Consider the following 15,962-nt stretch of genomic DNA (forward strand, 5'->3'; position numbering starts at 1 on the left):
TGCCCTGTTACAGCGCTATTCTTTAACATTTTATTTTTTTATTTTGGGGGGGATGAAATATCATGCTTTACACAATACTTACAAAATATCACATTGGCCACTGAGAGGCTCCTGTGTTCAAACATCTAGCCTCCCCTCCCCGCTGGTTCCTGCCCCTCTTCCAGTGTCCCATCTTGATCTTCACAGCTGAAGTCTATCCGGATTGTCCTCCTTTCTAGCTGACAGCAAGAGAGCCAATGAAAAATACCTTTTCCTGTTGCTGGGTGACTATGAACATTTTGAAAATATGCCCCATAAATGCAGCAACTTACAAGCTTGCCATTGGCTGGCTGGGGACCCTGTGCAATGCTGACGCATGAGGCGGGCAAAAGAATGACAGGTGGGAAGGGCTATGCAAATATATTACCAGCCTGATGTTCCACTGGAGAGGAAAACTATTTCAAGGCTGAGTGACAACTATAACATACTCTGTTAGAAGAAAAATAAATCTCCCTGCGTCTACATTTAGGCATCTGAAGAACAGTTATGGGAATATGGCAGAAAAAAAGAAAAAAAACTCAAGGTTGTCTTACCCTCACATATCCGTTTCATGGTCTGATTAGCAGTTCTACCTGTCCTAGAAATATATGTGTATTTCTACATACCTTTTGCAGTTATGTATTGACGCATTTTAGAGTCCAAGCTTGTTTATCCAGGGAAATAATTTTAAACAATGTCAAGGAAGCCTTTAAAATTTTTCTTTGTCTCCTTGTCTCTAGTGTCCTCTCCTTCACCTTCCTCCCCTGACCTCCAAGTCCCAACACCCAGCAGCCGCAGGATGTGGTCAGTGTCAGCGCAGTACTGACTGCATTTTATCTCACTCTGTCCACTTAAAATATTTGCATCCTGGTGGGAGGATAAGAAAAGTCTTGTCTAAACAGCTTTGGGATTCTTTTGGCAGCCAGAGAAAGCTGTTTGGATACAAGTAACTGCTTTTGCTAACACCAGGGTTAACTGTTCATACACAAATCTGCCAGAGAGCCTCTAGGAAAGAATGCCCTTCTCCTAACTGAATTCTAATGAGGCCAGGAAGTAGACTAGGACTTGAGCTCTTACTGTGAGTTTCAAACATCAGATCTAGGGATGTTTGGCCTCTCGATCTGCTCGATTCTCCAGTAAATCCTATCTAGTTCATGAAGAAATGGCCACTTGAGAAGGAATCTGTGGGTTATTGGTTGATCTAGTTGAAAGGGGCTTTCCTGGTTCTACATTAGCACCTCCAGGGCAGAAAAGCGATAGAAAGATGTGACTGTCATGTGATCAGGTGAGATAATTGTTAATGAGGAGTTCCTGGGCCGATTTATATTTATTTGCCTTACAAAATTCGGGTGAGTTTGAGAGCCAAATCAGGGTGACCATCAGTGGGGATTAGCTGTGGAAATAGAAATGCCTTAAGGATATAATAATACATTCTTTTCAATAATGCGATCCAGACTAAGTCACTTAGGAAACCACTATGGCAGATAGGTCAGATAGACACTGGTGTCACTTAGTGTCTACATTAATGAATTATGAAGGGGGAGTTGTGAGCATCTCACCTGTGCTCCAGGAATTGTGTGCTTTCCACAAGAGAGGCCACAATAGGTTGGATAGGGACCAAAAGTCACATCTTAAAGTTCTGTGCATGTATACCTCATCTGTGAAGGACAGCTATAAGACTATCTACCTATATCCCTCTCCTTTCAAGGAGACCATGCATTCTACTCCAGCCAGGTGTTTCCACTCTGGACCTGACATATTGTTCTAGGACTATGCCCCTGTCACAGTTGGTTGTCACAGTTGGTTGGTCCAGGGATCAGCACTTGACCCAAACTGGACCCACTGGCAAACTTCCCTGAGATTCTCCAAACTGCAACTTGGAAATAGTTCTTTCTGGAAGGGATTGCTGAAAGATGAGAAACTTAGGCCTTGACACAGGCCATGTTTAAACCCTTTGTAAGGAAAGCCAGACTGCACTGAGCATACCCAGGGGTTCCATGCTGCATGCATGTATACGGCTCTGCACATTTGGCTCAAGGGGCCCCCGGGTGCTTGTTGCTGCCAGCTCCAGGAGTGGCCAGGGGATTCTGCCTGCAGTGGTTGGCTTTGCAGGAGTGCAATCGGTGGGGCAGGTTGTCCTGCATTCTGGGACCTGGCAACCACTCAGCCCTGCCTTCTCATGAGTGAATCACGATGCAGTGGGAGCAAGAGCTCACAGAGAGAGAGACGCCTGATCACAGCCTAGTGCAGACAGGGACATTCCTAACAACAGCATACTTGGACCTTTGGTTTTTTAAGGGGGTTATCAAAATAATCAGCCTTTGCTCTCACACATAACTCTTCAGAGAACCAGAGGAACGCTGTTTTCAAAGGGATCACTGATGGTTTGAAAGATATTCTAAGCAGAAAAATAAGTTTCTCTGTGGTTTTAAAGGGAGGGTGAGTTCTATGATTTTTCATATTAGAGCAAAGTAGTCATAGGGAGCCTCTCTCCCTCTTGTCTTTCTTGTCTAAATTCTAGGGCTTTCCTGCTGGTGGTGAGGGGGAGAGTGCAAAGTGTCCTTCTTTAAAATCCAGCTTAACATTTCATGTTTGACAAATTTAAGCCAGTGGTGAGGATGGCCACCTGTTCCTGCAGAAACCACCACAAAACTTGATTTTCACAGAACTCCCTTCTGTCTCTGGAAAGGCCCAAGATTAATTATAATGTATGTTAGGAAAGTGAACCTAGTATACAGAAGAATGGGATCATTCAGCACGAGAACTGTTTGGGATTTACCCTTTGAGGGGAAAGATCACTTTTAGATCCTACAACCTGTCCCTTAATGTTGATATTCCAGAATGCTGAAGTCTGAGAATACACATCTGCTTAAGCAGTAGTCCTGGATTGTCTCACCACTATGTAACCTTGAACACACACACACACACACACACACACACACACACACACACACCCTTAGTACAGTCTGTTGAAATCTGAACTTGTCTATTAAGAACCTAAGCCTTAGAATTCAGAAGGGCTCATAACCAGACCAAACCAGGACCAGAAGAATGTAAAGCAGGAAGGATTCCATGTCTGTTATCACAGAAAGGGGATATCACAAATTCAGCATGCTTATCCCTATCTCGATTTCTTAATTTGTAATACAGGGAAGGCACTGAAAACACACCTGGCACCTGGTAAAATGTTCATTAAATGTTTGTTATTTTCCAGGTGACCGTCACACCGAGTGAACTGAGCACATACTGGGTAGGAGAGTCCCCAAAAAGGACCTCAGCAGCAGGAAGTGAGGTCTCCAAACTGGCAGTATGCAATGTCCCTCAGCTGCCTGGTCCATAAACGGGATAAAGTCACTGATGCCTCCTTTAAAGGCTTCTGTTAACATCCAATGAAATAAGAGCTGTGAAAGCACACTGAATCAGAAGGAACGCTGTGGCTATAAAACACTACTCTTAGCGAGTAGCAATATTTAAAAGTATATAATGATTGGTATCATGTTATCCTACAGTAAGCCCAGAAAATGTATTTGAAAGTCCATCCACCTGTAGATGGTTAACTGTGGAATAGTGTTTAAGCCTTTTATCCCTGGATAGGTTGAAAAAAGCCTACCCTTTTTAAAGTCTCACCAGCCCTTCTTACAATCTCCTCTTTCATGGGTGTGTGGATTTGATTACAATGAGACTAAAGGAAGTACCTGTAGGCCCTGCTCTGGGCCAGCTTCTAGGGCCAGCTATGAGGCCATTCTACACAGCCCCCAACCTGGGGGCAGGAGATAAAATCTATTTTGAGCTTGGAACCCTTCTACAATGTGGTCTTGTAGAAAGGACTATAGAATTTTCTTTTATGGTGTGACTATAACAGATTTTCAACTTTTATTAAAATTCTTACTTCTTTACTAATTTCTTTCAGTCCCAATCATATATTTGAGGTCCTGGATAGAAACATCAGCCTGTATTGCCTGACAGCCTTAGAATAGTCTCTGTGGCTATTCTTGTTCATAATGCTGAGTTTAATTTCTCAGGTTTATGTATATTGGCATCAAATCCAAAGATAGCAAAATCCTGCACAGATACTGTGTCATTGACTATGGACGTTCTAGTGCCTGGGTAACGTGTTGTTTTTGCAAACTCCATGAATTGCTTCTAGGGTAACAAAAGGAACCCCAAACAGAGTTAGTATTCCTCCGGCACACATCACCAGCATTCCTGCTGAAGGGGAGAGTGCTGAATGGCTCCACCAGCTCTAGCAATGACAGGAATGCATTCAAAGGCACAGGGCACAGCCACACAGATGGCTGGGTTCAAGTCCTGTTTATACACATACCACAGTACACGCAGCAATAAAAATAATTAATGGCACATCCGACCTCTGGATACCCACCACACCACGTCGTCATCAGCTCCCAGCGCCTCCACAGCGGCTCCCCTGTACCCGCTGGCTGGTTCCTTGGGATCCAGCCAGCAAGAGGGCTTTGCTCAGGCTTTGTTGATAAGGCTGAACCAGAGGGGAGATTTCCCCAGTCCTTGCACCTCGTGCCTCGGCAAATGAATAAGCTGCCTGTGTCATTAACATATTCTAGGTCATGTGCGCACACAAACATTATTATATCTTGAAATTACTTTTAAATTACTGTCTTTTGGGTTTTAAACATTTTTCCTAGAACTGTGGCTCAGTAAATCCTTACGTGGAGCAAGGATGGCACCCAGTGGCCAAAACGTTTCATCTCAGATCTTGTTTTCTCACAGATTTTCCATTGCTTGTCTCTTTGGAGATAACGAACTGCCATAAGATCTTTTTTCCAAAGCCAGAGTTGAAACTCTACATCACTTGACTATCCCTTTAAGCTAAAGCACATGCAAGCACACGCGCACGCACACACACACACACACACACACACACACACACACCATACATATTCACATATACAAACTGAGGCAATATACAGAGGTTAATTCAGAATCACAACTTTCAAAAATCCTTAAAAAGACCTTAGAGTCTTATGTTAAAGTCGTCATATTTCAGATATGCAGATTACTGCCCATGATGTCCCTAATAGCATGTATCGCTATAGGAAATATTATACAAATATAAACCCAATCTCACATTCTTCACTTCATATCTTTCCCAAAATAGTCTCTAGTTCATGAGTTCTCATGCCTTAAACATAAGACTTTATCTCCTGACAAGTGCTTTATCCTTAAACGGATGTTCACAATCTCACATCCTTGTTATCTGTCTTACAAGGTACTTGGCAGGCCTGGAGAATACAGAATAATAAAGTGGGACTGCTCTCTTTCCTTTGAGCTTTCCAGATGTCGAGAGATTTCTATATAGCTAGATAGCCAATCAGACTATAAGGAAGACAAGCAAGATGTCAGAATAATGGATCATATACCTACTTGCTAAGAATGATGCAATATCTCCATAATGTTTGCTGTTTCCAATTTCCTTAGGTTTCTAAGCAGTCTGAAACCCCAGGGCGAGAAGTCACATGGATAGCACAACCATAATACAAAAAGAAGTTTCTAATAAAATAGCATTATGTATCAGTTGCCCAAAGAGTACCACAAAAAGCCTCTTTTTAAATGTCTATGTTAAAGTTCAGCCTCAAATTCCGTTTTTCACAGACATCAACCCCATTCAGGCTTATTTGGCCCCACAAACTGTCAAAATGCCACAGTTTCCAAGAATAACAGTTACGTCAAAAGAAATGACTTCAGGACAAAATTCCATGCTATTGCTTACATTTTCCTCTTCAGTACTTGAAATGAAGCATTGTCTTCAAGGTCAAAACAAAACACTAGAGAGAAAACAAAGCCAAATACACGCATTTTTCTTGCTGGTTCTTTGGTTCTTGGTCACCTTGTATGTAAATTGGAGCTATAATGACCCTGCCCTCAACAAGAGGTTGTGAGGCTCCAGTGAGATAACTGGTAGGAAAATGTTTTTTATGCCCTGCTAAGTAGTATCATTTAAGGCATTATAATTATTTAAACATTTATAGGTAGCCTTAGTGTATAGTTTCTATACTGATGAGATTCAGATCCTTGTTCTACCTAAAATAATCACTTATCTTTCTCATGAGTATTACTGTAAAATGTTACCTTCAAATATAATGTAGCCACGGTGGGTTTCGGAAATCACTTATTATATGTAATTACATCAAACTGAGCCAAGTCTTCCACCAAATACTCCAATTTTTTAAATAGAGCTTAAATTTAAAAGCTTTGGGTATTCAGAAATTATAAGAGCCCCAAGATATTTTGTCAACTTTATGTTGCTTTATGTTTTATTTTCCCCTTCCCTCCTGGAGATAAATTTTATAGGCTCATAAAATTATAGCATTTTATAGCTGAAAATGGCTTTGTTGTGAAGATGAGGAAACCGGAGGTCTAGGAATTTTATTACTTTTTTCTTTTTTTCCTTTTTTTTAGAAATTTTAAATGAACTGAGAAGTCTGGTGGCTGTTTTGTCTACTTCCATATTTGCTCTCTCTTGTCTTACTGTGTCTGTGGCCTTCCAAAGGCTGCTTAAAAACAGACAGCTCTGGCAACAAAGACGTTGTCTCCTAACTTGGCATTTCATATTGTGCCCTGAGATCAGTAGAATCATGATTTATGCACATTTTTAAGATTTTGGATGGATCCACTGTCAACTGAGAGAAAACACGCAAAACTACCAAAGCATCACACAATTTCAAAAATAGGTAGAAAGGACAGAAAATGGGACCATACAAATGAAAAAAATTAGAAAGACATCCTGAGATTCAAGAAAATAATGGTTTCGACAAACGTAGTCATCAGGATGGTGGTAGCAGGACACATGAGTGAAGAATCACATCTAATAGAGGCACGCCTCATTTTATCACACTTTGGTTTATTGCACTTCGCAGGTACTTCGGTTTTTGCAAAATGAAAGTTTGCGGCAGCCCTGTGTTGAGGGAGTCTATCAGTGCCATTCTTCCAAAAGCGTTTGCTCACATAATGTTTCTGTGTCACATTTTCCTAATTCTCAATCCACTACAAACTTTTACATTATTAAATTTGTTATGGCGATCAGTGATCAGTGATTATGACTTGCTCAAAGCTCAGAAGATGGTTAGCCACTTTTAGCAATAAAATATTTTTTAATTAAGATAGGCACATTGTTAGACATCATGCTATTGCACATGAATAGATATAGTAGAGTGTCAACAAAACTATTACATACACTGGGAAACCAAAAAATTCATTTGACTTGCTTTATTGTGGTATTTGCTTTATTGCTGGAACCAAACCCTCAGTGTTTCTGAGGTATGCCTGTATTAAAGAAATTGCTGAATGAACTAAGAATGACAAGGGGCCTTTGCCCAAACTAGGGAAGGACAGATATTGACATTACTGAACACTCCAAAGAGAATATGCTAAACAAAGAAAATGAATCCCTTTCTTTTCATATAGTTCAGGCTTCTTAGGAAACTAGTAAACAAGAACCTAAAACAGGTGTTGAGAAAGAATTTGCGACACTCTTAATGTCATAAATCCTTACTCCAAAATTGACTCACATGTTGTAAACACCTCCGCCATCAAAACTGCAAACAGTTCAATGAATTTGGTAGAAATTTCTCCAGCACCCAGGTGCAAGCGGCACTTGAGGAAATATAATGGTTACAAAAATGACTAAGACAAAGATTCACTCCTAAAAATGCTCCTGGTTTGACCAGGTGATTGGGCAGGTGCATAAAGATCTACATCGCAAGGTAGAGACTCATATGTATAATGAAAAAATGGCAAACGAGCAGATCACTTCTGCCTGAATTACAGTGAGAACGACTTCATGGAGGGGGCGGAACTGAGCAGAAGCAGATTGTCAGGCCTCTATGCAAAGATAGAAGCAGGAATGGGAGCAGAGATAGAGAAGGGCAGAGAATGGACAGAAAATATCTAACATAGCTCGTGGGAAGGGTCGGTCGGGGGAGTATGGGAAGCCAGATGGAGTAGTGAACTGGAGGTGAGAGTTCAGAGTAGTTTTTAAAAGTATCATTATAATGAATTTGGTTATTTAGTTAAACATTTTTTATTTGAGTATAGCTGACATTCAGTGTTAGATCAGTTTCAGGTGTACAACACAGTGACTCAACTTCTCTATATGTTACGCTGTGCTCACATGAGTGTAGCTACCATCTGTCACCATACGCTAGAAATGTGTCATTGACTATATTCCCTGTGCTGTACCTTTTATTCCCATGACTCATTCATTCCATAACTGAAGCCTGTGTTTTCCACTCCCTTTCACTCATTTTAATGTCCAACTGAAGAATTTGAAATGATGGAATCATAGATGTTGAGCTCTTTGAGAAGGAAGACTGGCACCAACAGAAGAGTACTGTTAATCTGTCCACTATGCACAGGATGAATTTGGGAATAGGTCTTAAGAACTTACTTTAAAAAGGGAGGGATGGGGCACATGGGTGGCTCAGTCAGTTAAGTGTCCGACTTCGGCTCAGGTCATGACCTCAACAGTTTTTGAATTTGAACCCTGCATCGGGCTCTGTGCCGACAGAGAGAGAAAAGGTGGCAGGGAGACCAGGTAGGGGGGCATGCAAACAACTGTCTGAATGAGAAAGAATGAGAGTCTGAGCTGGTGGTAACTGTGAGGATGGTGGTGGCATGGGAGACATTCTCAAGTCCTCTGTTCCATGAGGGAACAGCACACGGGATTGACACATATGAGGACACAAAGGTGACTGGGTAATTATGTCAAGTGTGCCCCTGGAGAGGAGGGGGAGGGAAGCTCCTATGTATACCGAAGGAAATGCAGAAGAAAACCAACCATTATGACTGCCAAACCAAACCCACATCATTGAGGTGAGGGAGCATCAATTTCCCAGTTCTGTACCTACAGTCATAGATGGCTTTAACTAGAGGAAAACCAGAGAGAGGGGAGAGTGAGATAGTCCGAGCTGCCCCAGGGTTCTGGAAAGGTCTGATCCCTCTGGCCTCTATAGTTGCCTTCATTGTTCAGGCATCAGTGCTCCAACAGGGCCACACTATTGCCCTCCACTCCTGTCTTCCCTGGGCCTTCATGACTCATCACTGCTCCGAAAAAAATGAACTGCCTTTTATTTCATTCCCTCAGGGTCAGACTCCCTGGGCCTTCATGTGTGCCACTCAAGGAGTGCAGGGGACCAGCTGTGTTAATGTGTGGAAGCAAGAAAGCCTTCCAGGCGCATCCTTCCTCCCAGGGAAAGTAAACATCCACTGTGACCTTTTGGAGACAGTGTCCCTATTTTGTTTCCAAATGGAAAGAAGTGATCAATAATGTTGTTTACGCTGAGCTGAAAGGAGGTCAGGGTCACCACAGGAGGGCCTGGTGGGTTCTTGAAGAGCCCTCAACTCATAGCCACGTAGTTCAGCAGTAGCAAAGGCCAGCCTGGACTTGCAGCCCCAGTTCTCCTCACACCACTCCCCTCCCCACTACTTTCCATACTCAAGAGTGAGAAAGTGTAACCATCTTTTTTTTCGGAGCTAACATTTCATTAAGACACTACTCATAAAGAGAACCCCATATGATCACACGGACATTTGGACACAGAGCACTCCACATATTTATGGGCATGTCCCAAGTGGTGCTGGCTGCACGGCTCAGTCTGCTGCCTTAGGAGCAGGAGATGCCCTTCAGGATGCTGATCCAGCTGTTTCCCCTGCAGCCAATTTCCCACTGAAGGTTCAATAACTTTCCCTGATTAAAAAAAAAAATCTTGGAAATTAAACTCAGCATAGCTACTATTTAAAGTAAAAACAACCCCCTAAAGTTAAGAGGTGAGGACAGGAGAGGAGACAGAGTAGGTTAGGTGTAAGATGAGTCCCAAATTCCATTTATACTGCTGCGAGGTCATCTTTTTAAACAACCTTAGAAGTATGCCAAGGTGAACTGGAAAGTTGTTGGTTGTTGAGATTTCCAAAGGTAGCATTTCAGAAGACTGTGAGGGCTGAGGCTAGAGAAACAAGAGAAAGCTCTCCTTCCTCCCGGGCACCCTGAGGTCCTGAATCACCCCCTGGACTCTGGGGGTGTCTCTGTGGGAGCACCTGGCCTGTAGGATAGGAGCTAGAAGGTGCTTCCTACTGACCGCGGTCGGAAACATGGGCTCCCCAAACCTCTGCCCTACCTTGCTCCTCCCTGCCTTGGCAGTTGCCTCATTACTTGGGTTTGGGTAAGTGCCGTGGTGTTGTCCTCTGTCTACCCAGGACACTTTTCCTCTGCAAGAAGCTGCTGCAAGGACTGGACTTTTCCACGGCTTTGGAAATAGAGTTGGCAGGGCAGTGGCCAGCAGATGTCCTGTCTTTGTGCAATTAGAAAAAGGTGCATCCTTTGGGAGGTCAGTTACTAAAAGGTATGCCATCACTTGACCAGCCAAGTAGGGGTGAGCCCCACCTCCTGCCTCCTCAGGGACACCCCTCGTGCAGGGACTCTTGTGCAGGACCTGTGACAAACACATCTACCGGCACGACTGCCACGGTGGTTCTGAGTGAGGAAGCTTCTTATGATAACATTTGAATATTTCATCGATCAAAGATGTCTACTCAAACTTAATTACTTAAAAAAAAAGCCTAGTATATCCCATCTTACTGCCCTGCCTGTCCCCTGCCCTCCATCTCACAGAGGAGACCATAAGGTCCTATTTTTGATGTAGCTATGTAAAGGCCACAAGGAGTACCTATTCCTTGGCACTTTATTTTATTTTATTTACTTTACCGGGATGTTAATTTGTGGCCCAGGCATTAACATTGATAACTTGAAATATGCAAGAGGTAGTCCAAACCCAAACACCCAACATGAGTTATTGGTGTTTAATTACTGAGGCAGTTAAATAGTGCTGTAAACGAGTTCATCTCTGATTGCAGCCATAACCCATGCAGTTTGGAATTGAAAGAAGAGATGATAAAAGGTGGCAATATAACATGAGAACGTCCATGAGTTGATTTTAATTGGTAAACTGGCATATATAGTGATAACTGTTTGGTCTGTCCACCGCATTGGAATCTTAGGGAAGTGCATAAAATTACAGGAGCATATAATTGGTGCACTAAACTCATTTTCTTATGTTATCACAGCTGGCATCTTCAGGTTATTAAAAGCCTTTAAACCAGTCATCTTCAAAGTGATCTAATTGTCAATATGGTCTTTATCCATTATTCCTGTTAGCACCGAGCAGAAGAAATATAAACAGGCACTAAAATCTGCACAAATTTTCTGTGCACGCCTTTCTTATTTCAAGTTCAAGGAAGATCAGTAAATGTTAATGAGGACAAAAACCATTCTTTAAATCCTTCTTTCTTCATTCAATGCACAAGGCAATCAGCCCGTAAAGGATAAATTATTAATATTATAGCCTCAACCAGACTTTTAAAAAGTTAATTCATTAGTTCCAGGAAGTTCTGTGATCATTTTGTGTATAAGTGGTTCTCCAAAATCCCAAGGTATAAATAATATGTCAGAACCATAAAAATAAGCTTAGGTTCTGACATTCTTTGCTGAGCAGTTATATGTTGTTTCATCTACTTACTCTGGCTAGATAATCCAGGAATTCTTCTAGAATGGTTTTCACATTCTGAGCACCATTCACCTACCTACCACCACACACCCACGGAGGAAATTTTCCCAACTGGAGAAATAGAGTTAATAGAACAAAGCAAAACAAAAGTAAAAGCATCTTCTCCCTCTCCTATGGTATTTCACAATAGGAAAAGAAATCCCCAAGCATGGACAGGTGTGAAATAGGAAGATAAGATATGAAAGGTATGGAGCTACCAGCCTAGCATTAATGATGATTAAAGATTGACTACAGGTTTATCATATATGAAATCTGTGTTCCTTTAAACCATCCCGCCTAGGAGTACAAATGGTAGTGAATTGAAAACAATTAATGGTATGTATTATCCTCTCCAATAGGATCTCCCTCTCTTCTACTTATTTCTGAGACATCCCTGGGTATATCTTATTTGTCCTTAAAATGTGACCACTCAGCCTGAATTCATCCCTTTAGCCTTTGCTGGCCATTTTGGAAGAAGGTGCCTTGCTTCTGGTCTATTTGAGGCTTCCTTCCATTGGGCTGCTGCTTTCTGTTGCATTCTACTGGCACTCTGGAACCCTCATGCTCTTGGAGTCATTTATTGTACTGAAACTGTACTAAGGGCCATACCTTTTGTGTCTACTCATGTTTTTAGCTGAGAAGATGAATCCATAGGAGGCTGTGGTAAGGGACAGATTCAAGAGACAAACCCCATGCTGAACTTGGAACCATCCAGAGGCCTCAATTTCCACCAAGAAAAGTTCTTGCCTAGGAGGCCTCCTAGTCTCTTGCGTAAACAACCACATCCCACTGGCGTTCTCAGCATATCTGAATCCCAAATGCAGTGTAGTTTCGGCTGTAACTGGAGTCTGACCTGTATTTGACCTCCAGATCCTTCTCAGTACTAGCTGATGACATTTCTTCCAAACCCTGACTTAATCTCTGAATCACTGATCACTAGCTTGGTTCCAGCTGCACATAATCCATCAACTCAGCAATCCTTGCACTGATGAAATCTCATAGATAACTCTGAATCCAGATTTCAAATCTCTCTTTCTCTTTTTTCTTTAATATCTCTGCTAAAAATTACGGTAGGTAGCAAAGTTTCTTACATATATACATTTTTTACATACTTATTTTGAGAAAGAGTGAGAGAGAGAGCAAGAGCACCTCAAGTGGGGTAAGGGAAGAGAGAGAAGGAGAGAGAGAATCCCAAACAGGCTCAGTGCTGACAGCAAGGAGCCCAACACAGGGCTTGATCTCACGACCCATTGAGGTCATGACCTGAGCCAAAATCAAGAGTCGGGATGCTTAACCCACTAAGCCACTCAGGTGCCCCTACAGTATATTTGAATGTATGCATGGTTTAGTTGTACATACTGGTCAAAGCAAAGCATTTATTTATTGCTATTTAGTTACAATGTTAGGAAACCCTTTGCACATATTCCAGTGTGAAATTTTAGTAAATACTTTTCAGTGTCTATGTGCAGGATTATTTTAAGCTCACTACATTTTAATCTTATTGCTGCAGTTACAAGACATCAGCTACCAATTATGATAATGTTTTGTTTACTTTATATATCAAGAAAAAAAGCCATTAGGTTAAAATTATCTACTATATCTCAATTACATTGTAATAAGATACTTACCAATATCTTTCAGGATAAAATCTGGAATAAATTAGCTAAGTTAATACTCTTGATAATTTTAAGATGAAATAACCCTTTGTTCTCAAATTTAAATACTTCATATTTTTAGTATGTTTGTGAGCTAACAATAGAAAAGCAAATTCCAAGACAATAGTGTTTTCCTTACTCTAAGGAATTAAGAATTAAGGCCGAACAAAGGGCAATACCTTCAGAGAGTACAGAGCTATTGATTTTGGCCTGCTGTGATTCTGGACATGTCCCATCAAATAGCTCCTGCAGTCATATTTAGTCCCACTGTGAGCTTTGCTGTCTTTCTTCCTGCCTGTCCCTTCCTTCTTTTAGAAATGATGATAATTATAATAGCAGTAAAAATATAAAGTATAAAACAGTAAGAACAGTAAAATATTTGTGGCAAGTTATTTCCATAAATAGGATTTCTAGGTAACTAAATTTCATTAAAGTACAAACGCTTTAAATATTTTTGATGGACATATTTATAAAATATAAGACATAAAAAATAATTATATGTAACCATGGTTTTAACATTTTCTTAGTGAATAACTGTTTTGAGTTACAGAACACTGATGCTTTTTGGATTCATTCATTCATTCATTCATTCATTCATCCATCCATTCAACAAATCATTACTGAATACTACTGTGTCCCCAGAGCTGTAGAGATAGAGCACTGAACACAACATACAAAAAGTGCTGCCCTGGGGCCTCTGGGTGGCTCAGTTGGTTAAGCATTCAACTTTTGATTTTGGCTTGCTTTGTCATGATCTCATGGGTTCATGGGATGGAGCTCCGCATTGGGCTCTGTGCTGACAGTACAGAGCTTGCTTGGGATTCTTTCTTTTTCCTCCCTCTCTGCCTCTCCCCTGCTTGTGCTCTCTCCCTTTCTCTCTCTCAAAATAAATAAATAAACTTAAAAAAAAAGTGTTGCCCTAATGGCACTCACATTCTAGCTGGTATGTAGGATGCTTCTCTCTATAACAGGAAGGCCCTGACTGCCATGGTTTGGGTTGTTTTGTCTCCTTCCTCTGCTGTCAGCTGTCACCTCCTGCTGGCAACATATCTCTTCCTGATCTGGGTTACCACTGCATGTCTTTTCCTAAGCCTCTCATCAAGCCAATAGGACCATATCCCTGGATGGAGCCCATGCAGCTTACTTTATGCCCACACTAGATGGGCTGCTCCCTGCCCTTCTGAGCAGTTCCCTCATCCCTACTCTGAATTTGGAGTCTTCCCTTGTTTCCTTTCTTTATCAGTGTGACTCAACTCTAATGATCTGATTCAACGATCAGGTACAAAGGTCTCTGTGCCATTCTTCCATGAATGCATGTATGTGTAAATGAAACTCCTAATTAGAAGACTAGCCATCATCAGTGTTATTACATACTAATGTGTATTGGTACAGCACAAAACACTATCTTTCTTATGGTTGTGGTGGTTAACCCAATAATTCTCTGAACCTCCACAAAAACAAAAAGGCAGACATCATAGCCTTCATAAGGGAGCAAAATCAGGTTTCCCACACTCTCATATATTGACCATGGCTGGTTAGAAGTGCGGGGAAAGGAACAAGAATTCTGGGCTGCCTTTAAGGGAACAGTGGTGACTGAGGTGAAAAAGAATATCTAGGGGCACCTGGCTGGCTCAGTTGGCACAGCATGTGACTCTTGATCTCAGGGTTGTGAGTCTGAGCCCCACATTGGGTGTGGAGATTACTTAAAAATAAAATCTTAAAAAAAAAAAAAAGAAAGAAAAAGAATATCTAAGACTCATTCACAGACTTATCCAATGTTGGAGCTGGAAGAAGGTCCCACTGAACAGCAGTGAACATGGTAGTTAAGAACTCCAGTTCTGGGGCTGCATTGCCTGGCTATAACCCTTACAATCATTTGATCTTGGCCTATATACTTAACATCTCCATGCCTCAACTTATTCATCTGTAAAACAGTATACTTCACAGGATTATGAGATTCAAATGAATTAATGCAGGTAAAATGCTTTGTGTTGTGCCTGGTCCATAGTAAGCATTTGACAAGTGTTAGCTAGTATTGTCCTATTTTTTGCAGATGAAAATACACAGATTTTAAGTGAACAGAAAGTTGGAGGAAAAACCAATGCCAAAGCCAGGTGTTCTGATTCTTACCATATTACACAGATTTTTTTTTCCCTAATATCCCACCTACTTGGCAAACGGAAAGAAAGAAATAATTGATCATGAAGAGGCTGCTCTATTATATTTAAATCCCCTTTACCCTCTAAGACTGAAATATCCAAGCACACCTAGGCCCAGTTCTATTCCTTAACACCTAATGGGCGGGAGTGATTCTACAGAGGCAAATGACGAAGGATCAGAAAGCTGCGTAACATTATGTACTGGCAAGGCACTCTTTGCTTCCTTACCTTAAACTTGTCAACTTCAGCTTTTGAACATGTTGCATGGTATGACAGCACCTGATTCAGAAGAAAAGGAAAAAAAAAAACCTTTAATAACTAGACGTGACTCTATTTTCTGAAATTCTCCTGGCTTAAAAAGAAACTCAGCTCATTATATCACCATGATAATAGTGAATTTTTTTATTGAAGAATAATTGACATACACTATCCTACTAATTTCAGGTATACATCACCATGATCCGATATTTTCATACATTACAAAATGAGCCTCATGCTAAGTTTAGTTATCATCTGTCACCATAGTTATTACAACATTATTGACTGTATTTCCTATG

At 41.2% G+C, this 15,962-nt stretch overlaps 1 protein-coding gene across 5 annotated transcripts in view; it reads right to left on the reverse strand.

Moving 5' to 3' along the window:
- The window catches only part of PDE11A (phosphodiesterase 11A), a 406,615-nt gene that overhangs the window by 119,449 nt on the left and 271,204 nt on the right, over positions 1-15,962 (reverse strand). For all 5 annotated transcript variants that reach the window (XR_003418780.2, XM_053215318.1, XM_053215319.1 and 2 more), the window contains exon 10: positions 15,634-15,684. Coding sequence is in view for 4 of the 5 variants with exons in the window: in XM_053215318.1 (XP_053071293.1) it covers positions 15,634-15,684 (51 nt within the window). In the remaining variant the exon portion in view is untranslated. The remainder of the gene's footprint in view (positions 1-15,633; positions 15,685-15,962) is intronic.

Source organism: Acinonyx jubatus, chromosome C1 (genome assembly GCF_027475565.1).
Source record: "Acinonyx jubatus isolate Ajub_Pintada_27869175 chromosome C1, VMU_Ajub_asm_v1.0, whole genome shotgun sequence".
Lineage (NCBI taxonomy): Eukaryota > Metazoa > Chordata > Mammalia > Carnivora > Felidae > Acinonyx > Acinonyx jubatus.